Source organism: Eptesicus fuscus, chromosome 6, assembly GCF_027574615.1.
Source record: "Eptesicus fuscus isolate TK198812 chromosome 6, DD_ASM_mEF_20220401, whole genome shotgun sequence".
Taxonomy (NCBI): domain Eukaryota; kingdom Metazoa; phylum Chordata; class Mammalia; order Chiroptera; family Vespertilionidae; genus Eptesicus; species Eptesicus fuscus.
Genome location: NC_072478.1, coordinates 60358027 through 60382444, shown reverse-complemented (window position 1 = coordinate 60382444; position 24418 = coordinate 60358027). Strand labels below are relative to the sequence as shown.

At 40.2% G+C, this 24418-nt stretch overlaps 1 protein-coding gene across 1 annotated transcript in view; it reads right to left on the bottom strand.

Annotated features, from left to right (window-relative positions):
- SLC7A11 (solute carrier family 7 member 11) overlaps positions 1–24418 on the bottom strand; it is a 74040-nt gene that overhangs the window by 14211 nt on the left and 35411 nt on the right. The window contains exons 7-9 of the mRNA XM_008143555.3: positions 3970–4093; positions 2050–2153; positions 713–809 (exon numbers count right to left, since the gene is read on the bottom strand). Of these exons, the coding sequence (XP_008141777.1) occupies positions 713–809; positions 2050–2153; positions 3970–4093 (325 nt within the window). The remainder of the gene's footprint in view (positions 1–712; positions 810–2049; positions 2154–3969; positions 4094–24418) is intronic.

The following is a 24418-nucleotide window of genomic DNA, read 5'->3' as shown; positions in this document are numbered from 1 at the left end:
TTGAAACAAATTAAATGCATGGAGAAAAAAAAAAAAAACATGTTCCATGAATTCTGGCAGCAGATTGCATTTGAGAAAAATGTTACAAAATGGTAAGCATAAAGGGACCATAACATTGCCAGTGGGTGTTTGAGCACTGCTACACCTTACACAGTCTTTTGCATCCCCTGTTTCACAGGTACCGTTCTCGGCATAAAGAATCCTACAACTGAAATTTTAAGTTTTGGTGCTTTTATTTCTTCCCTCTAGGGTTGCTCTCAAATGTCTCACTTTTAATCACAGGATCACTGCACTGTCTAGGATTTCATCGTTGCGTTTTCTATAATTTTGTGTGCATTTCAAAGGGGCCTGTGTGACATCTGGGTCATTTGGGACTGTAGTTTTTGGCTCCCCTCTCTGTACTTAGAATTGGTATTTATTACTCTGCATCCTTTTCTACCAGGTCCTTTGTCAATGGTAGGAGCCAAACTAATTTCCCTTGCACCTCACTACTTTCTACAAAAGTGGTGGAAAAAAGTGATGTGGCTATTGCCCCATAGCATCAAATATGCATCAGCGGAAAACATCCTGCCTCCCACATGCTGCCAAGATATACACAGAGCCCTTTTCTCAATGAATGAGAGAGGAAAGCACTCTGATGTCTGGTGTGAAATCCTCTTTGCTAGCCTGCTATTAGAGGTTATATCGAGAGATACTTGTTAATGTGCATTACCAAAACAATAACAGCTGGCAGAGGAGTGTGCTTGCGGACATGAATCATGGAGAGGATTTCTGGAAGGTGACCCTCTCGAGACGCAACATAGAATAACCTGATGGGAGAAAAACAGGGGGTGGAGTTGACTATATAATTGATCATTGCAGAGGGGAAAATATCCCAGAACCCTAAGAGAAAACTTGCATCTCTTTCATCCCAAATGGTTTGACATTTCTTAGGTGATAGCTTAGATTTCACTTTTCAGATAAGGTAGAGACCATCATGAGAAGTCTGTCTTAGAATTTTATAAAATCTGCCAACTATTGTATTCTTCTTTGAGAGGAAACAATAGCAACATCTGACTCAGCATGGCTCTTCCTACATATAAATAGCTGATAATGAATTTAGTTCTAGGTTCCCAGTACTGTAGGTGTGCTGTCTATCCAACCAAAACAACACACACCACACCACAACACACACACACACACACACACACAAACACACACACCAACACACACACACTCTGCATGCACATGTACATACACACTGTGAACATGAATAAGGGAAACCTCATTTAAAATAGAGTTGGGAGGGCCTGAAAGGGGAGCTCAACAGGAAGAAGCTTTCTTCTCTACCCCCACAGGAGAAAAGACATTATCTCCTGGCCCAGCAATAACTAGGCTGGAGAGAAGCCACGGCAACCCTGAAATCCCACCCTCTTCCAATGGCCTTTCAATCAAAACTCCACTCCCAATGACTTCCCTTCCTCTGTAAAAGCAAGCCCCTCTCCTTTGTTCTCAGGACTCGCCTGTGGTTTTGCCAGAGTTTGCACGTTCTGAATTGCGATTCCTCTGCTATTTCCGAATAATCTCATTTTTCTGGTAAACAACTGGCTATTTCATTTTTAAGGATGACAACACATCTAACATTCATATTTATCTGATTGGGTTTTAATCTTATATTAAAACAAAAGGCACTTTTACATCAAAGAAAGCAATAGGGATAGAGATAGGGTGAAGTGGTGATTTCTGGTGTCTCTTACTTTACTTTTTTCTTGTCACCTTTAGAGAAACAACAGATTTTATCACCAGAAATAAAATGCTGTTGTTAGACTCTGTAGACATACTATAAAAAAAATGCCACAAGCCCAGCTTCAGACTGGGCTATGAGTAGAGGCGCAGTGCCCTCTAATGGGCAGAAGGAGACATGCTGTTGTTACTTGGACAAAGACTTCAATCCTGCCTGTCCCTTTAAAAACAACAGGTTAGGAGGCACTATTTCTTTTTAAAGTAATCCTTATCACATCCAATCTCAAAAACAGAAATACATTTCTGAAAATGCTTGAACTCACTCACCTGGAGACAGCAAATACACCCCCATTCATGGAGCCAAAGCAGGTGAGGGCAACGAAGATGGGAACTGCTAATGAGAAATTTCCCAGGAGCCTCTCAGCAAAGGTCTAGTGAAAGACAGAATGACGTAAACTAGTGCTTTGCCAGAAAGTGGCATAAAATGAAACAATGTATGCCAGACTCATTCTATGACTTCCTATTAGTGTGGTGATATGTGTATGTTTGGTTAGGGTCAGACTAACTCTGTAGACAATAATCAAAATTAGGTGCCATGGCATTGCTTGTTGCAAAAATGTGGGCAAAGGTCTAAACAAGCACCTATTCTTTACTTTCAAAAGGCAACGATCCATTTACCGAATCTTTATAAACTGTGGCCAAAATCTTCTATCATTCTGGTAAGTGGAAAAGCTCCTTCAGAAAAAATTTCTGCTTTGGGAGACAGAAATCCACAATACCTTCTCTTTGCCCAGAAAGCCACATTTTGATAGTGAAGCACAAATGTACACCGAGAAGAATGATGGACACTTGTTTCATATACCAACCCCACCGTCATGACATAAAAACATGGCAAAAAAAACACAAAACATAAAAAAACTGATGTCTTAATCACTGATATCCTATCTATGAGATGTTCTGAAAATCTTTTGCCCAGAATAATCACATCAGCTGAATCTGTGTTCATCAAATCAATTATCGGGCAATTCCTTCTGTGTTTCCCATGAAAAGGCTAGACTACAAATACAAGGCCAAGGAAATCAAGCCACAGGAAAGACAACAGATAAGCAAAACTTCCGAAATTTCCTTTTATGCCATGACATAAAGGCTGTATTGTAAAAAAAAAAAAAAAAAAAGTGGGATTCTTTACTTGTCCTTGATGCAGCTGGTGCTGTGTAATTAATGAGCCACATTACGCTCGAGGAATAAGTGCTGCCCTCTGTCCAATAAGATGAGATGACTGGCCGGACAGCAGTAAGCTTTGTACATTTGGGTGTCTGCTAGAACTTACAGCACTGGCTGACGCCTTTTGTAAATACAGTGAACGCATACATAGGTTCATGTGAAATGAGGTCATTTGTTCCCCATGGATGTTGCTGATATGAGGTAATATGACTATTTTTAAAGGAACTGACAGCTAATGATTGGAAGTTATTCCTTCCCCCTCCTTCTCCCCCTCCCCCTTCATTGTTATGAGGTCATGAGTGAAGGTTCTCTTACTACCTATGGTTTTATACAAAATAAAAATATGTGTCACAGAATAACAGTCCTATAACATGACCTTTGGTAGCAAAGACAGTCCTGAAGTCTCATAAATTTTGGAAAATGTAAAATTATGAGTATCCACTTCTTAGGGAATTAAAAATGCACATTAGCATTTTATTATTCTGAGAAGTGCTGCAGAAATGACATCTGTGTAACTTTGAATAACTCATTATTCCCCCAAATTAATAATATCTCATGACTAGTATTCAAAAGGATATAAGAGAAAAAACAAATATATATGGTCAAGTTGGAAATTTTTAAAGTGGTACTTTGGGGAAAATGTTTGAAAAGTTTACAATTGGGAAAGAGTACAGAATAATTGCAATTGGCATACCCAAAACTGCATTCTTTTAAATTCTGCCCACCTGTCCTTAAAGACACGTTGGAAGACTGTGTATATGTGGAAATGTGTTTTCAAGCATGTATATGCAGAAATGTCTTACATGACATTAACACTACAGAAAAATCATATAGGATTTTAGCTGTATCAGTTAAATGGAATATGCTAAGGTGTGTTCTAATTTTTTAAAGATGCTCATTATCATTCAGGTCAAGAAAAGATTACTGAATTTCAAAACCCTTTTCTGCTGGAAAGAACTAGTATAAAATTGCATCAACTCATTAACCTAAATTCAAATTGGCATTTCCCCAACTTGGACTTACCACTGCCACTGCATTTGAAAGCAAGAGCTCTTCAGCACTAATGGTCGTAAAGTAGGCCACATTCGTTAGCACATAGCCGATGGTGACGATGGCCATGGATATACCTATGGCAAGGGGGATGGTTCTGAAATGCACAAAGGAATCGCTTATTAGTCATCTTTCGTTATTCTTTTTCTAAAATCAAGGACGATAGGCTAATTCAAACAAGAAATTAAATGGTATGTATAATAATTATAGGCTCTGTTGGATATGCATAAACATTTCACTGGAGTGAGGTACCACACATTCCTTTGTAATGTAATAAGGTCCATGGGGCAGATGTAGAGATTTCTGGAGTCTTGTCTCCTGCTCTACCCCATTCCTGAACTCCATGAATGCTAAGGCAGTGTTTCTTTAACTTGAGCATGCATCCCTGGAAGGCTTGTTAAAACACAGATTGCTCCGCTCCAGAGTGTCTGATTTCGTAGGTTTTGCATTTCTCACAAGTTCCTGGGTGGTTCTGATGCTGCTGGCCAGGGGACCACACTTTGAGAACCATTGTCCGCTACACCTTTCAAATACTAATTCGCTGCCTTTGCACCTTTCTGAGACTAGACCCCCGAAATGGTCTTTCACATTCATGGGATTTTCCCCTTCAGGATCTTCCCTTACCAGCAAATAATACTTCCAAAATTTTTTTTGGAAATCTGAGAGCAGGATATAGCCACCTTTCTAAATGATAGGAGTAATAATTTTGCATGGAACACAAAAAGCACAGAAGTGCTCACAATAATGACTTTGCATGGCCCTGCTGCAAGTTCAAAGGAAGCTTAAGATCATGAATGTCTATTAAAGCAACAGTGAAGATAATCCCATGAAATTAGAGGTGACGTGCTGGGAAGCACATAGGGCCCGACAGTGCTGACAGGACACAGCATCAAGAAATACCCAGTGCAAATGCAAGGTTATGTCTTCATTTAATGCGCTTGGAAAGCCAGGAAGTTACTGACCCCAATAATTTGATTCCATGTTACCGATACACATTACTTGCTTCACATAATCACCTCTTCAGACTCTTTCCCGTTCAAGCAACTTAAACCTTCAGCTCCCTGCATAAAGTCTGATGGGTTTTTTTTGGCCATGGAGCTTATCAGCCCTCATGGAGCCTTAACCCTGCTGGTGTCACTAATGAAGACCTCAATATAAATAATTTTTTCCAAGATGAAAATACAGTTCAGAACCAGGGGGACAAAGGGGGGGCGGGAGAGGCACAGCCTGCCTCACTCCCCAAGCCAGGCGGGTTTTAGCACACTAAGTCCCAGCTCATTATGCTAAGGAGTGCTGTAGAGAACAGGCAAACCTAGCCAGTCAGCCTCTGCCATTCATTATGCTGCTTAGAGCCTGACACTCCCCTGATCCCCAAAGTCTTAAGCCTTGATGGAGAAACACATTGACCTCTAAATCCTGGCATCCTGTTAGGAAAGGAGCAGATGCTTCCTTTCCCCAGTGCGGGGAGGGTCCTGTGGAATTTCCTCTTAACACCGTAACATGCACTGCTAGTTGTGATTGATAAATGCTCAATTTAAGCAAAGAAAATCAGCAGGCCAATTAGATACAAAAGAGTGAATGGCACAAGGCCAATTAGAGATGAGTTCTGTTTCTTTGAAAGAAAGGTTACATGGAAATGCAAAGGGGAATGAAGAGGAACATGAAGGTCTATAGACAACCTTTCAATCACTCACTGTATTATTATAAACTTGGATCCTTTCAGCTTTACAATGTGCCCAAGTGGGATGCTAAGTTCTTTCCATGGAGGAGAGAAACAGAGAGAGCAGAAGAGACACTCTGTATTCCTTGTAAGAATAATGTTAAGAAATGAAATTAAGAAATGGCCAAGCAATGAAAAGGTTCTGGTAATAAAAAGTGAGGTGACTTATGGTTCGGTGCAGTGAAGTGACCTAATCTGCCCAGGACAAGGTAGTCCTGTCTCATCACATGATGCTGCAAAACAGTAGAGAGAAGTAAGTCTCAAATTTGGGCTGTGGGCTCCCAGCATGGAAGCCAGAATGCCAGCTTCCCCCTCTGTTTCCTGCCTGGAGATTATGGTGCTTCTGAGGAAAGTTTTCTAAATTGATCTTAACAGAAGGGATCCTAAAACAACCAAACAAAAAAAACACCTAACCTTCCAGGTTAGTTTTCTCCCCCGTCAGCTTGTCAACAACAAAAAACAACACCAGCAGCTGCTGCCATTTATGTGGTGTCTGCTATGTGCCCGGCATTTTATTAGGCACATTACATGTTTGCCTCATTTTATCCTTGGAAAATCCTGCAGGTTGGAAACATCATCACCATTTTATATATGAGGAAATGAAGTCTTACAGAATTTAAATAACTGTTCAAGGATACACAGCTGGTACGTGGAAACACAGAGTTCAACCGCAAGGTCTCGCCTACCTTGAAGTCAAAGCATTTTAACCACTAATGTGTACGCACGATCTCCTGTGCGTGGGTCCTCAAACACTGACTATTGATTTCCAGGGAAATCATAATTGCTGAATATAATGTTTATTGGAGAGCTCTTTTCCAGGCTGTGTTTCTCATGCAGTCACTGAGAATGCAGCTACCATAAATGAGGGGAAAATATGTATTCCATGATTTCTACAGTTTTCCTGTGTAACATGAACTATAAGGTATAGTTTCGCTGTTTAGGTAGTAGATTTTCCTTTTAAAATTAAAAAGACAACAGAGGCTAACTTAATTAATTTTGTAGACAAGAAGGAAAAGTAAGCATGCCTGTCAGGTAAAATTAACTAGATTAACAATTTTACTATCAGCTAAATATACTAGATAGATATTAGGGGGAGAAGGAATCAAAGGAGCCTAAAGTATATGACAGGAGAGATGGTCTCACTTTGCTGCAATTCCTAACACACCTAGTAATTCCTCTCCAGGTAAAATTAAGCCCCGGGAATTGGAAGGGTTGTGACAAAATAGCCACTCTCTTCTGTCCTGAAGTTCTATTTCACTTGGACAAAGGGAAGGAGGAGAGGGGATCATGGCCGCCTTGAGAGAAACAGCAATCAGTTAGGAGGAAATCAGTTGATTTGTTCAGAAGGGCTTGGCACCAGTGGTTAACTCCTGGGTTTCGAGCGTCAAAGCTTAAGAGCTGCTGGGTGAGCTGATAAAAGCTACTAGGCCATGCCAGAGCATCTTTCTAAAGGCTTCAGATGCAGAGGGCAGATAAGTATGGTTAGTAACCCAAGATTAAAGCAAATGGTACATGATAATAAAAGGAGTTGCAGGAACTGCTAGGCCACTGATGTTTCACAGCCTCTGTGTGACTGTGAGGCAGCCACTAATTCCAAGGGCAACAAAACCATTGTCTTGACACTGAATAAAAATGACTCACACCTATGAGGTCTACTCTTTCTCAAGTATTTGTGAGTGTCTGTTATGATTAACAAAATACAAATGTATTGAAAAGAGTCACTTAATCCCTAAGAGCTTTTTGCCATTATATATAGTCTTTTCAAGTAACAGGCATTAAATTCGTGAGAATATGATATTTTTCATATTAGTTGCAAATGGTCTTCAATCAAAACGTCTTGAAATACCTTTCTCATAGGTTTATTTTGAATTGGTACCAATAACCAGTCTATGTCAACAAATATCTATGGATAAATACATGTTTCATTTGAAATGATTGCATGGAAGTCTGGAACAGCTGCTTCGAAGCACTTTCATTCTAAGAATCCAAATGGTCCCAGTAGTAATAGCTCATAGTTTACATTTGTATAATCTACAAAGCACTAGCAAATATATTTGATCTTCAAATCTACACGTCATTTCAATTTTTTTTGTGTGGAATGAGTTCGAATCTGAACAATTAATAAACAAAATTCACAACAAACTATTGAAATAGGAGGTAATACTCCCATTTTCAAACAAGGGAACCAAGGCTAAGAGGGGTTAAGTGACATGGTCAAAGTAACAAAAGCAGTCAATGGAAGGGCTGGAACTTGAACCTAGCTCTTCCAGCTCTAAGCTCCACATCCATGATATATCTTATCATATCATGGCTGCATTGTACCTACTTTAACTCTATGTACAAGGTCCCTAGGACCCTTACATGTTGACAAACAGGTATGATATTTTATATAAGTGACACAAATTGATATTGATTGTTACAATGTGACATATTTTAAGCCAAAAATAGCTAAGAGTCATCATAAATACACATGCAGCATGGGTTGCATTCTTCATATGCTTTGCAACTATAATAGATCCAGAAATAACCATTGTTCCCAGGGCTTCATATTGGCTAGAAAGACTTGCTGTGGAAGCAGAATGAGTAAACCTAGTGTGGTTCTCCAGAGAGATGAGCACACTAAAGGTTACAAGGATATATAATATGCAGACCATATGAGTAATTCCATAATTCCTTGAATTTATATACTACTGAAATTGTTTTATAACCTGAACAAAATCTTCTGAGATTTGCATGAACCAAAATAAATTCCATATCATCCCCCGTGTTGGACACACACAATGGGAATCATAGAAGTCATGGATCCTGGAGCATCTAAAATTGTCTTTGAGCCATGGGGCCAATTCTGTTAAAACCTACTCTAGGGTATTTGAGTATTCTGAAATCTTTAAAGACAAGTTGTTGATGCTTCACATTTTCTATTTAAAAATCATTAATGTTTTAACACATGTATTTGTAATCAGGAAAAAGGAGGGAGGAATAAAAAGAGGGATTCATAAGGACAAGAAAATGCCAAACTTCTTAATATGTGAGATACAAAAAAAAAAAAAAAGGGAAAACAGGGTTTTTCAGAGTATTTTTTAATTCTGTTAGTAGAGACTATTTGTTTATATAATTGAAACATAACTGATTAATCTCAACATAAAGTATTTAAAATTACATTAAGTATCTTTTGACTACAAGTATTCATTTTAAAATCATACTTATTTCACATTTTCTTTATAATGACCCAAAAGAGACCTTGAAAGCTTTTCTTTAAATCTGACCCATAAATTACTCGAGCATTTCTCTTTTTTACTTATAATTTTTTTGCAGAATTACTGTTGATTTTATATTACCACTGCTGTTAATTTTATCTCACGCCTCAAAATTCTGTCATATGTTACAGACAAAAAGATAAAGTATATATCAAAGAAAATTTATCTATATTTTTATTCATATGATTTTTCTTCCATATATTTTTACATACTTTCCCTGACTCTTGCTCATTCCAAACTCTCCAGAAACCCCTAGAAATGGAGCTGTCCTGTTTGGCTATGTGATTTTTGATATTTTTTAGCAGGGATTGGTAGCTTTCCAGACTTGAAACAATTAGATTACAGATGACTGGACTCATACGAATCCCTTTATGTGTTTTCAGTGATTTTGCCTCATTGTCATTTAGTGCAATTACTATATGTTTGTTTTCCACCATGAGTGGGGATTGCGCTGTTAATAACATTTTTAAAGAAATGCATTTGGGGGAAACACAGCAAGTCATTGGAGAGATGGCATGGGTTGTCCTGGAAGAAAAAAAAAAGTAGTGACAGAAGAAGAATATATTCAATAAACCTATTTATGAACATCCTTAAAGATCCATGGTTCATGTTCTAATTTAATGACAATTCTGGGCCAGAGCTGAACACAGTGATGTGAGAAGCAGATTGTCACATATAGGTACACAGTGATCCCACTGATTTCAAGCATTAAACACCTGCCCTCTGCTTCTTACAGTAACATGAAGGCTATGGTTGTTTTCACTGAGACATTTTGCATTTCAATACCACTGATGTCTCATCTAAATCTCACCATTTTCCATTGTCCACAGATGAAGAACTCCATAAACAAAAAGAGAAGACAGAGAGACCTGTAGGGAGATGTAAGAAATGAACAGACACAGATTAAGAGACTGCAGGGCTGAAGAAGGCTCCTGGAAAAATGTACATGGACACATAAAGAAGGGAGAAACGTGCAGCAAAACCATATGGAAAAATGAATTAAGTCTTACAATTCAGAAACAGGGTAATGAGCAGTCAGAAGCATTAGTATGAGCATTTTTATCCCTTAAAATACTTTAATTTTTAACTCTACTATTAGAATAAATCCATGCCTAAATAGAATTATTCAGCAAAATGTAGCTTGAGAGTAAATTTTCATTTGCTTGCATTTTATACAAGTAAAAACTTGCATTGTCTGCATCTCATTTTTCTCATATTCTAAAGATTTAGAGTATGTCTCCCAGATATATTACAGTTGTCCATATTTATGGGTAAACATAAAAATATTAGTAGGTGAGTTTGAGTGCACAAACACAATATTGGTCTCCAATAAAATGTTCGCAATTAAATAACTGAGACAGAATATTTTAATAACAGTAAGTTAAGTTTCACACTAATGTTCAAGGCTTATTTTTGTTATATTGTTTTTAAAATATACCTCTTCAATTTTCATTATTTTCCTCAAGATTTGGTCTAAAGTACACCAAGGTAATGCAAAATCTCAGTGAACCATTTTTTTTTATAACGGAGTTCCTGAGATTCAGGTGTATGGCTGAGACCATTAACTACCCACCACAATTTTGTGTTGGTCTTTCCAAAGTAGAAGTTATTCCTGAGAAGCAGCGGATGGACCACATTTCCCAGACTCTCTTGTTTCTAGGTGGGAATGTGTCAATTAATGTGGCAATTTAAGGCCGAGGTGAGGTGGTTAAGAAGTGGGTTGCCTTGTCACCCCATTTCGCTGACAACTAAAGAGTAGCAAAGCCGCATTCTGGAAGGAATCTGGCCACAGAACCAACCTGTGGAAGAAAGCCCACTAGTCGCCAGGGATACCAACAGTGGACAACTGTTACTTAAGTTAAAAATTAAACTTTCGGTTATTTAAAATGATTGAAAATGTGTGGTTTGTTTGTTACAGCAGCTGGTAATCCCCTAACAATGATGGGCTACATTATATCAAGACTTTTTGTAAATCTCAATTAATTGGTTTATGTAAAACTTAAAATGGGTCCTATACTATACTAGAAGCCCAGTACATGAAATTTGTGCATGGGGGAGGTGTCCCTCAGCCCAGCCTGCACCCTCTCCAATCTGATAGGATCGGGCCTAAACGGGCAGTCGGACATCCCTTTCACAATCCAGGACTGCTGGCTCCCAACAGCTCTCCTGCCTGCCTTCCTGATTGCCCCTAACTGCTTCTTCCTGCCAGCCTGATCACCCACTAACCACTCCCCTGCCACCTGATCGATGCCTAACTGCTCCCCTGCCAGCCTGATTGCCCCTAACTGCCCTCCCCTGCAGGCCTGGTCCCCCCCAACTGCCCTCCCCTGCAGGCCTGCTCCCCCCCTACTGCTTTCCCCTGCAGGCCTGGTTACCCCTAACTGCTCTCCCCTGCAGGTCTGGTCCCCCCCCAACTGCTCTCCCCTGCAGGCCTGGGTCCACCCCACCCCAACTGCCCTTCCCCAGTTGCCCCCAACTTGCCTCCTTGCTGGCCTGGTCACTCCTAACTGCCCTCCCCTGCAGGCCTGATTGCCCACAACTGCCCTCCCTTGCAGGCCTGGTCCCTCCCAATTGCCCTCCCCTGCTGGCCATCTTGTGGCGGCCATATTGTGTCCACATGGGGGCAGCCATCTTTGACCACATAGGGGCAGCCATCTTATGTATTGGAGTGATGGTCAATTTGTATATTACTCTTTTATTAGATAGGATTGTTTTATAATAAACCAGTATGTGATATAAAATTCTTCAAATAATGCCCCAAATGACAAAATCAAATTAAAATATTTGCACCCAACAAAAGCTAGGGTAGTGAAAAATTTATTATTCAAACTTCCCAGAAACAGAGCAAAGATAGAGTCCATTATTTTGAAATATAAACTCTCTTGCATGCCTGAGAACTGCAGCAAAGATCAAAGCACAATTGCCCCTTGTTTTGTCCAAGGATACATAATAAGATAATGAGATGCTAAATTAATATACTAAAAACAAGACAACATAAAATAAATATACTCACTTAGGCATAGTAAATGAGAATTAGAGTCAAAATTCCCTCACGCCATTAACATGTATCTTAGAAGGAACTGATAACACTTGATATACACATAAATCAGGTCTAGTCACATTTTTTCTGATCAGCACACAATAGGAAATGGAACAGGTAAACATTGTAAGTCAGCCATAACAAATGAAACACTGCTTCTACCACCAAGAATTGATTCAATACTTCTGACCAACAATGATGAGTCTAATCATTATTAATCATTTCAATTTGATATCTGGTGGTCAAGTGGATATTTGGCTTTCCAATTGGGTGCTCTGGGAACCAAAATAGAAAATGGACAATTGGCCCAACCAGAGTGGCTCAGTTGGTTGAGCATCTCCCTGTGCTCCAAAAGGTTGCCAGCTCGATTCCCCATCAGGGCACCTACATACTTGGGTTGTGGGTTTGATCTCTGGTTGGGGCATGTCCAGAAGGCAATGGATAGATGATTCTCTCTTGCATTGATGTCTCCCTCTCTCTCACTTCCTCTCTTTAAGCATGTCCTTGGTGAGATTTTTTTTCAAAAGGACAATTAATAGGATTATAGACTACTCTGTTTGCACTCATCTCAACCAGATCAGGCCTCTTTACTTGTTTTATGTATTAACTAGTGGCCCAGTGCACTAAATTCGTGCACATTAAAAGGGAATTAATTAGAGGAAATATTTTAATATTGCTTTTGCCCTTTATAATAGAAGTGTCAGAGATGAAAGAAAATTAGTAAAATGTATATGAAAATCTTCCTCCTGTCAGAGTCTGGGGCACGTCACGGGACCCAGAGTCAAGTCCCTGCCCATCTGTGTGCACCTCGAAATTGCGCGAGACCTAGACCTGGCTGGCCCCACCCCCATTGGGCAAGATGCAGATCCGGCCAGCCCCACCCCCTCAATCCCTGCCGGGCAGGCAGCGCAGCCTCAGGTCCCCCAGCCCGGCGCCAGGCAGGAGGTGCAGCCTCAGGTCCCCCGTCAAGCCCCGCCAGATAGGGGGTGCAGCCTCAGGGCCCCAATCAAACACCGCTGGGCAGGGGGCGCAGCCTCAGGTCCCCCAGCGAACCCTCAGGTCACCTGGCCTGGCGCCAGGGTGGGGAGGCATGGCCTGCGGTCCCCTGGCCCGGCGCTGGGGTGGGGGTCGTGGCCTCAGGCCTCCTGGCCTGGGGCAAGGGCGCGGCCTGAGGTACCCCGTCAAGTCCCTCCAGGCAGGGGCCACGGCCTGAGATGCCCCAGCCTGGCACCACACAGCCTCAGGTCCTTGCTGGTCGCTCATTATGGCTCATTACGGGAATCCCACCACAGCTGTGGGTGCAGGCATCTTGTGAGAGCATGATAGAGGGTCAATTTGCATAATACCTCTTTATTATATAGGATATTCTGCCAGACAACTGAAATAAACCAATGCTTTCAAATAGTTTTAAAATGACTGCTCTAGATTCTACAAGTCAAATTATGTCTTTAGATAATGTTTTTGGACTCAATGATGGCTTCCTTGAGTATTAAAAACATGTGAATTGGTTTCATAAAGTGTCTAAATGTGAATGATTACATATGTATGTATGTATATATTTGACCCTACAAAGTTGAAATAATTTTTCAATACAACAAATTCCTGTTATACTCAGGGTAACTGAGGGGAAAATTCTTAGTGGGAAAGCTATGAAGGGATAGGAGCGCCAATAGCTATGGCCTGGCTTTAGTCAAAGAGGTAAATCCACATGGCAGGGCCACGGAGAACATGACACAGCGGCTGAATGGAGCAGTAAAGAAAAGCGATGATGAGAAGAAATAGAGTTGATGGGTTAAGCACCCTGCCAGTTTAAAGAGATGATATGTCATCGTCAAAAAATGAGATGATGAAGACTTGTGATTGGAACAGTTGACAGCTCCCTGAAAAGGTCACAAAGGCCCACGGAATGGCAGATCCTCTGCAAGCCCTCCCTCTCCTCTCCTCAGGCTGTCCATTTACAAAGATTCATATTCCCAGCAGAAATGGAAATGTTGCGATCTTTTATCTTTCAGCTCAAAAGTTAAATCTTTTGAAAAAATAAGCTTTTGTGCCTTCATTTTATATTTATTATGACTTTCCTTAGACTACAAAGATTCATAGGCAAACCTCTCTCCAGGGATAATTCGTTCAAGTCACGCACACTGTGCAATGGCCAGGGGACTATTTGTCCTGGGGAAGCAGAGGTGGTCCTTAGCTATACCCACCACTTAATTTCCTTCCTCTTCCACATTTTCTCTTAGTCCCATTACCCAATTAAACCTTACAACAAAGAACAAAATTATATACACTACCTCAAGTGCAAATTGTCTTTTCACAACATCTTTCCTCTGGAGTTTCACCTTTGACATTTGCTTTATCTTGATTTCAGAGAATTATGAACAACTCTCTGGACAGCAATCTGAAGGCTGGGTCTAGTCATGTCCCAGTCACCAGCAGGGACACAGGAGATCACTGGACCTCTCTGGGCTTCAGCTTCCTCATCAGTTGAAAAAGGTGTTGAAATAATGAAATCTAAAGTCCATTTCAGTTAAAATTTCATGATTCAATCTCTTTAGCAAATAAAGCAAATCCATAAAGATTGTTTAACAGAATACTTTGAAAAGTCAGTTGAGCACTTGCTCATCTATCAGAGCATCCTAAGGAAATTTCTGCCTTTGCCTTGTTCTGTCAATCAGAGGCGAGAATAGGACGCCGACTTTACAATCTCCTCTCCTGTGTTCTGAAGATTATGATTCTATCCTCAACCAGGAACACCAGCGCATTAAATCACCTCCCATCACTACAACTTCAAAGTGTCAGCCTGGCTGGAAAAAAAAATCGATCATTACCGCAGATCATGTAAAGGATAAGTGGACTGTTCACTCTTCTAGAATCTAAAATGCGGTCTGAAGATCAGGCCAGGCCTCCAAAAGGCTACATACATGGAACCTATTATCACAGACACTCGTGGACTGTCTTTATACCTGTAAATTCATCAAAACTTAATGGCAAACAAATTTTTTAAATCCATCTGAATTTCAGGAGGGCATTTGTAGTAATATTACTAAGGATGCTGTCATGTGCATTCTATCAAAATCCTTTATATAGAGTTTACGCATTTAACCAATGTTTATCAAATATATTCTTTATGCTAGACATTGTTATAAGTAAAGAGATAAAGGTATCAACCACAACAAAAAAATGTATTCTCTCATGGAACCTAAAATTCAAACAGATCAGATACGCAGGGCCCTCTTCCTGGAACACAGTTCTCCCACCACCCCTGGGTCCTCACATGGTTGCCTCAATCTTGCCAGCTAGTCTCAAATCAGAGTCTCCCTCTCTGGGAAATCTTCCCTTCTTTTCCTAAGTGCACTCCCTTCCCCAGTAATACCCACCCACTACTCTTTTTAATGAGAAACAAACAAACAAACAAAACATCTTCTAACTCCTGTCTTTTCAAATAACTTTATTTATGTATCCATACTCACCAAAGTCTACAAAGAAAGTAAAGCCATTCGCTGAGCATTATAAAGTGCCTTCAAAGTATTTGCTCTAAATCTCTAGTGCAAACACTTTTGAAAGGGGTTGCCAGGAATGTTTTTAACCCTCAAGGATAACTCCGCTTTTTATGTAGCTTGTAACCTTATAGGGAAAGGGTTGTTGGCCTCCTTGGCCTTTGATATTTTTGCTTGTTTGTTTTACCAACCTCTTATTTCTAAGACATGTCCTAAAAGAAATGGTTCGTTAAAACAGAGAGATTAGATAACTACTTTAGAAGATATAACTTGGGATTTAAACACACACACACAATTAAAATAAAAGCTTGTTTCCAGTAGTGATGGGAAGACATGCAAAACTTGACCATATTTAAAATGATTTCAATCAAACCAAGCTATCATTTTGACTCTTCCTCCTATATTATTTACACAGCTGTGAGATAAATCTGTACAAACCTCCTCAAAGAAGACTTAAAAAAATAAATGAAAGCAGTGAGGAGGAAAAATAAAAAAAAATTAATAAACAAGCACAGTTAAGAGACAGCTTTAACAGAGAAAAGAAATGTTATTCCACCAAATGCTCATATGAATTGTAAATTATTAAATCTCTAAAAATACCTGATTTATGAACAGGATAACACAGCCCCTAGCCAAAATCATTTTTAATAAAAAACTGGAAACCTCCTGAAGTTCATCTCAGATTTAATATCAAACACAGCAGCCATTCATGAACATTTCCCATAAAACAGGAACACAGCATGACAGAACCGGTGGGCAGCCATCAATGGGGAGTCAGCAGTACAAACAAACAGGGTGTCAGAACCATGGACAGGATCAGGCCTCACAATCTAGAGGAAGCAGCCAATGGAAGTGGGCCACAGACTGAAATGATGTCACCAAGGAAGGGTAGTGGGGCAAGAAAGACTCACTTCTAAATATACTACAGCAGCTGGCTCCCACTCTTGGTCAAAATATTGAGCTTCCTAAATGACTGCTGGATTTGAGAGAGCAACACAACTGTGTTTTATGTTGATTTCTGTACATAAATTTAGAATATATCAAGTGAAGTAGAACCACCATGAGAAAACAAAGGGTAGTGCCCAGCTGGTGTGGTTCAGTGGTTGAGTGTCAACCTAGGAACTAGGAGATCATGGTTCGATTCCCTGGCAGCCTGGGTTGTGGGCTCAATCCCCAGATGGGGGCATGCAGGAGGCAGCAGATCAATGGTTCTCTCTCATCATTGATGTTTCTATCTCTCTCTCCCTCTACCTTCCTCTCTGAAATCAATTTTTAAAAAAGGCATTTACTAAGACTTTAAAGATCTAGGAAAATTAAATGAAATAACATGAAGTGAAAGAAGCAGGCTAGATCTACATGAATAGAAAGAGCTAAAGCTGAGCTGAGACACAGCAAACCTAGGTGGCAGGGCAGACTTCATGGTAGCTTCAAGCTGCTGGGGATACAGCAATGAGTGACAGAGGAGGCTCTGGTCTTCACAGGGTAACAGACAATAAACAAACAAGTAAGTATATTATATAGTGCCAAGGTAATAAAGAAAGTGCATGTGTACATTTATCTTAAGTACTATAATGCAATGCTCACATGCATGTCACTGGGACACACACACACACACACACACACACACACACACACACACACACAGTGTCAAAATAGTAACATAGAGTACTTTAATGTGAAAATGAGATGATAGGTGATTTCAATTTTCTTCTACCTATGTTTTGGCACTTGAAAATGGACCACCTACTATTATCAAAAGAAAGAGAGAAAGGCTACATATTGTTATTGAAAAGATATGAAAATCATCATGTTTTACTTTGACTTTTTTTCCCACTAGGGTACAGAATACATAATTTTTTTCTCTTTCTATCACTTGACTGAACGGATTATCTGATCACAACGGTTGGGTGGAGATTTGTGTTGTAGCCCTTTAAGAATGGAATAAACAAGCTGTGTCTGAGAACAAACATATTCGGGATATCTTGTGCTTCTTGGTGGCCCTAGATCAGAGGTGTGCAGTTAGGCAGGCAGGGCTGAGAGGTGAGGGTATTGGCCCAGGAGTTGCTATAGAAATGGCAACCACAGGAATAGTATTTACGTATTTTGGGGAGAACAGGAAACTCCCATTCTGTCTAGTCACAGGCTTGCATCATACATATGATGGTTTGAAAAGCACCTAAGAACCGAAACTGCAGCTTCCTCCCCACTGCACTTCAGAGTTCAGGCTGTGGCTTGGCATAAAGACAAACAGCTCCCAAGACCCAGAGAGGGACATCACTGAGATCAATTAGCAGTTGCATTTTCCCAACATTTGCAACTTGATCACCTCTCCTTGACAAGGGTTGCAGCATTATGGGACCAAAGAGCCAAACACTTATATACATTTAAGACACATTTAACCTTTCTGGCAGCAGACCCTGGGCAGCTACAAAACAGGATTTCAAAATCATGACCTCCTCTTCCTCTCTATCTCACTCATTTCTTTTGTCATTTGCTGGTTCAAAACAAAGTTAATCGTGTCTTCTATATCAATTTCTCTTTTGATTGCCTCAGGCCAGAATATAGGAAGTGAGATTTTGATTGTTTGACAAGACCAATACAGAAAGAATAAATATTTCCCCCCAAATAGATATCAGAACTATTTAAAGTATATCTGTAAAGATGTTAGAGAAAATAAAAAGCAGCTATTTCCTGATAATATTCTATCATTTCAGCATTTCCTAATCATAAAGCTTCTGTTTTAATCTTGTAACCAATGACCTTCAATAAATGACCTGGAATAAATTATTTAATTCTGCTAGCCAAACCTTATCCATTATGTGTTTGAATAACAGCTTTAGAAAGTTGAATGCAGGCAAATGTTAATGCTTTTACACATTTTTAAAAGCAGTTTTGTTCTATTCTTAAATGACATACAGGTCACTTCTAATGATTACATTCCTCCTCCAGCTAATTTCAAGGCTACAATCTTGCCATATCCATCTCTCTCAGTTTTGTATTCAACAACACTAACTGTTTAGAAAGAAGACTAGAAAGGAATCGGGATTTTAACTTGTAAATATAGACAAATCAATCCATCTCTATGGCTTCAATTTCTTTATCTTTACAATGAAGGGGCTGGATTATTTGAGGGCTACTTCTGATTCTAACATTCCAGGCCTTTGCAATTTATTCTTTCAAGGTCAAGTTCATTGTGTTTTTAATTGTAACAGTGAATTAGACTAATAAACTTGGCCAGTCATGCTAATGTGTGAAGGGAAGAAGGGAAATGTGTAGAGAACTATTTGTATACACAGGTCACATAAAATTCAAACAATTTAGAGACATTATCCTATCCTATCCCTGAGAGAATGAACATGATGGTAGAATGCCAGGGAAGGAGAAGTGGCATCATCAAAGGCCAACAGGAAAGACACTTTGGAGGAACTGAGACATGTCTATAGAAAGCATTGTATGGTGAGCAATCAACCAGAATCAAGAAATGACTGCTGATAAAAATCATCCAATATAATAAAGAGGTAATATGCAAATTGACCATCACTCCAACACACAAGGTGGCTGCCCCCATGAAGTCAAAGATGGCCGCCCCCATGTGGACACAAGATGACCACCACAAGATGGCCAGCAGGGGAGGGCAGTTGTGGGCTATCAGGCCAGCAGTGGAGGGCAGTTGGGGAAGACCCAGGCCTGCAGGGGAGGGCTGTTGGGGGCAACCAGGCCTGCAGGGGGGGGGCAGTTGGGGGTGACCAGGCCAGCAGGGAAGGGCAGTTAGGGGCAATCGGGCCAGCAGGGGAGCAGTTAAGCATCGATCAGGCTGGCAGGGAAGTGGTTAGGGGGTGATCAGGCTGGCAGGCAGAAGTGGTTAGGGGTAATCAGGTAGGCAGGCAGGTGAGCGGTTGGGAGCCAGCAGTCCTGGATTGTTAAGAGGGGTCCCAGATGGGAGAGGGTGCAGGCTGGGCTGAGGGACACAGACACCCCCATGCATGAATTTCATGCACTGGGCCTCTAGTGCATTATAATTTTCCATCTTTTTCTCATTATGTGTTATATATTATAAACTTTAGTTTTTCACTTATTATAAAATATTACTGTTATGCCATAGACTTCATTTCATAAACTATTTTCCATATAATATTGTACATTCTACTGTATAAAACAGTGGCCTTGGCATTTGACCACCAAATACTCAACTAATATGCATAGTATTGAATATTGTTAAGCTTTTGTCATAGATAGCTTTTCCTATCTGTTCCACATGTAAATTTTATGAAAGAAAGGGAAAATGAGAATATGGCACAGTAGCAAACAGTTACGTGGGAAAACTATCTTATTTTTAAAAGCTATGAGCTTGTCTCCATAGAAAAATCAATGAAATACTATATATTTTTAAAAAAACAACTTGCAAATGTCAGAGATTAGAAATGCCTCACTCTGAGACTGAGATAATTTCTGCTTCCCATGGTAAGATGTTTCAAATAAGGGTGTCCCTTACTTCATCATAATGGATTTTAAACCCAAAACATAGGCAGTGCAGAAGGAAAGAAATAGCTTGCCCACATTCCCAAATCCTGATTTGATAATCCCAATTATATTACAAATGAGCTAAAGACATGATATTTGATGACAATAATAAAAACTAAATGGTCTACCATTAAATAAGTTTCAACTATAAGCAAGGTATTATCAGATATATCAATCAGTATGTTATTTCTAATTCTCACAAAAATGCTGCAAAATAAGCATTAGAATGCATGTTAGAATCCACTTTACCATTGGGTAAGGAATAAATATAAAACTCTCTCTTTCTCTCTCTCTCTCTCCTTCCTTAGGTAGACAGCATAAAAAAAAATAATGCAATCCTAAATGGATTATTGGAAATGTCTAATGCTTAAAGTAGAGCTATCATCTCTGGCTACTGTGGCTCAGTTGGTTAGCGCTTCATCCATGCACCAAAGGGTCATGGGTCTTATTCCCAGTCAGGGCACATATCCAGGTTGTGGGTTTGATCCTGGTTGGAGGGTGTACAGGACAGACAGATGTTTCTCTCTCATATTGATCTCTCTCTTTCTCTCTAAAATATAAAATCAATTAAAAAATAGACCTATCAGAGAAGATACCTCTTTGCATAGGCAATTACCTCAATATGTATGTAGACTCTTGCGAAAAATAAACACATAGTAAAAGGCTAGTATGAACATCCTGTAGCACAGAGGTTTGTAAATCATTTTATTTCTTCTGTAGGAATATATGATAATAACAGTGAGAAGAATCCAGGATTTATCACCACACACATTACTGACTACCCTAACAAGTCTATTAACATCTGTATTCTTCCTGGTGCACTCCACCTGTCACGGACCCAGTACTTAAGGTGACCCCACTGAATCAGATGTCAGAGCTTGATCTAACCCTAGATCTTCAGACCTAATAATTGAGTTCCCTTGCCGCTGGGGTGTCAATCTGGCTTCATTGCCCCCATGCATCCTTTCAAACTTACCATTTCTAAAATAACTCAAAAAACTTTAGTCCTATATAATCTTCCATTCATCATGAGTTCCAGAAATTGGCCACAGAATCCCTTTTGTGTGTCAGTATTTTTGACACTTTTAACTCCTGAGACAGATCTTCTGCCTATGTTTCTATCCCTTGGCCATGCTCCCAAAATAATATCTTCTACTTGTCAAACCAGGTACTTGTGTGTCATCTACAAGAATCATAGCACATATTAAGTTAGTTGAAAGGAAACTCAGAATTTGCTACTCTACCATGCCTTTTCTGTCGCTGAGAAATCAGAGGCTCCGAGAGGATAGAGGATGTAGCTAAGGTCACAAAATTAAATATTTCCAGACCAGAACTAGAACCTTAGTCACTTGACTCCAAGTTCAGAGCCCCTTTCCTAACACCAGTGTGGATCTCTTTTTACAACACCAGCGTGAGTGAATCGCACTGTGCCTGGTAGTGCCAGTTGCCTCCCAGGCCAACTCTTGTCCTGTACTGGTTTTGCTATTTCCCTCTTCTCCTAATCCTACCTTTCCCCTAGAACAGTGGTCAGCAAACTCATTAGTCAACAGAGCCAAATATCAATAGTACAACGACTGAAATTTCTCTTGAGAGCCGAAAACCAACTTCTGCACATGAGCCATGAAGTTTCAATCGCACTGTACGTGCACGCCCACACGTGGTATTTTGTGGAAGAGCCACACTAAGGGGCCAAAGAGCCGCATGTGGCTCTCGAGCCGCAGTTTGCCGACCACTGCCCTAGAATACAAAATGTTTAAAAGTCAGATCTTTAACAGATCTTATTTAAAATATTTCCAAACTCTGATTTAGGATTTCCATTTGACCTTAAAATCTGAGGGTTTCCTTTATCTTACTAGTACCAGACACTCCTGTGTACAACATGCTTCCCCACATTGGTTCCTATACATTCACCAGCCTAACAACAGAGCCATAATCCTATCTAATAATAGAGTAACATGTAAATTACCATCACTCCGCTACGCCCACGATTGGGCGGTGGGAGGCTAGGGGGCGGGACTCGGGGTGGCCTATCCGGCCATTGAGAGGCACGGGTCCGCTGCCACTGAGGGGAGCTACCCTGCTGTTGAGAGGAACAGGGGGCGGGACTCCCGCCCCCTGCGCCTCTCAACGGCCAGATCCATGGCTGCTGAGGGGCCCTGCCGCGGACACCCAGCTGCGCCTCTCAATGGCAGGGTAGCCAGGTGTCCGCAGCAGCCCCCCTCAGTGGCCGTTGAGAGGCGCAGGGGGTGGGAGTCCCGTCCCCTGCGCCTCTCAACAGCAGGGTAGCCCCCCTCAGCGGCCGCGGACCACCAAAAGCGTGGGAGCTGGGTGCCTGTCTGCTCCGGCACCAGGCCTTTCAGAAGCCTCCACCGAGCCGGAGGCTTCTGAAAGGCCTGGTGCACCAGCGGACAGGCACCCAGCTCCACCGCGAAAAGCGAAAGCGTGTAGGGGACCCTACATGTGCATGATTCAATCATGCACTGGGCCTCTAGTATTATAGAATTGGAAGCAAACTCACACAATAGTTTATTCAACCTGCATATCTAAAGAATTATTTATTCAACCTGCATATCTAAAGAATTACAGCTAAATGATAATCCCTTTTATCTCTTTTGAGAATTCCAATGCCTAACCAAATTCCCTTTCAACACCTTTGAACATACATTTTACCCTAAAATAAACTCTCTTCTCATTTAATTTAATCTCATTAGCTTTCCCATTAGCATGCAGAATACTAGTAAATGATAGCATTCTTTTCATAAGAAACAAGACAATTTGATGCTTTTGAAGAGAATATGTGAACACTATGTTGACTCATCCTTTCTCTCTAAGCAGTTCTGTAGCCCATATCTTTTGCCTGGGACAGTGTGATGCTATTTACCAGAATTCTCTGCCACATGATATGTCACCTTGTTTGACTCCAGCAATGGTTCAACTCTAGGAGGCAATTAGCTTTTCAATGACATTTGCTTTTATTAAAAATAAACACATAAAAAAAAGATTGAAATGCAACTTTTAGGATTATAATTTCCTTTAAACTGTATATATGTAACAGCAAAAAATCTACTGAACCTGCAACCACATTCATCTTCCCCAAGCACTGCTTCACATACGCTCAAAACTTGCAACATAGCCCCCCACACCCTGTTTTGGCCAATGGATCAGGTCCAAAACTCTTGTAGTAATGGAGGCTAAGGTTCACTACATCCCAGCTTCCACACATTACTACCATTTTGTCTTCTACTCTTCACAATCCTTTGCTTTAGGGAGAGCAGTTTACACATTATTCCCTGGAACCGCTAAACAGTTCCTGACTTGAGGTATACCCTTCCCTGTCTCAGATGCCTTCACTTCTCTATTCGACCTTTCTGAGTTCTACTTTTCTTCCAACTCCCTCTTCCAGAGCAAAGTTACTTCCTCAAATCAGTCATTACACCACCTGGCACACCCATGGATCACTTTGCTTTGCTTCCCAAAGAGACAAACTGGCAGGTTGGAAAGAGTATGAGCATTGGAGCCAGACAAATAGTCATGCATTGTATCAAATATGGATTATAATCCTAGTCTTCTCATGGACTATTGGCATGGCCATGGGAAGTGACTTCACTTTTATGAGCTTCGAGTTTCTCAACTGAAGAATGGAAATAATACATTGTATTATTAAAAGTGCTACCCTGTAATCCATCTAGTATTCAGATTGAAAAATACCATTGATAGTTTTAATAAAAGTTATGCATTTTTAAATTAAGCAAAAATTCATAAAAACCATTTGGGAGTAAATTAACACTGGTGTTCTTCAGTTTGTATCAACTCAATAGCTTCTTTTCTACAAATAAAAATAACAGTTTAGATACATGATACCAGCCACTCAGATCAAGACCTTGTTTGTCAGATTTCATAAAGAGTTTCTTGGTAGATAGTGAACCTAAAAATAGGTGACTGCAGCGAAAGTACAAGTAACCCATCCATTATATCTGCACCATCAGTCAACAGTGTGAGGATGACAGTTTGGGTGTGGGCATAGAAATATTTGGTTCAGAAGGAAAAAAAAATCTGCCAAGAAATTCATTCTGATTATGATGCGTGAGTGTATTCCCACCTGAAGGAGGTTAGAGACTATTAAATAAAAAGCAGTTCTCATCATCTTCTGAACCTTTTAACTACTAATAATCGGTACTTTGCTGATGATGCAGAACAACTTTTCAAGCTGATTAATAGGTTACGTGTGTAGAAGAGGCACCCACGTTCATAAAACAATTATGCTAATCCTCTACATTTTTTCCAAAGATTATGAAATATTCTAATCTTTGAAGAATATAGGTTTTGGTTGCAGATGGTGTTTGTATATTGCCTGTCGAGCTCATTAACATTTTGAATTTCACATATT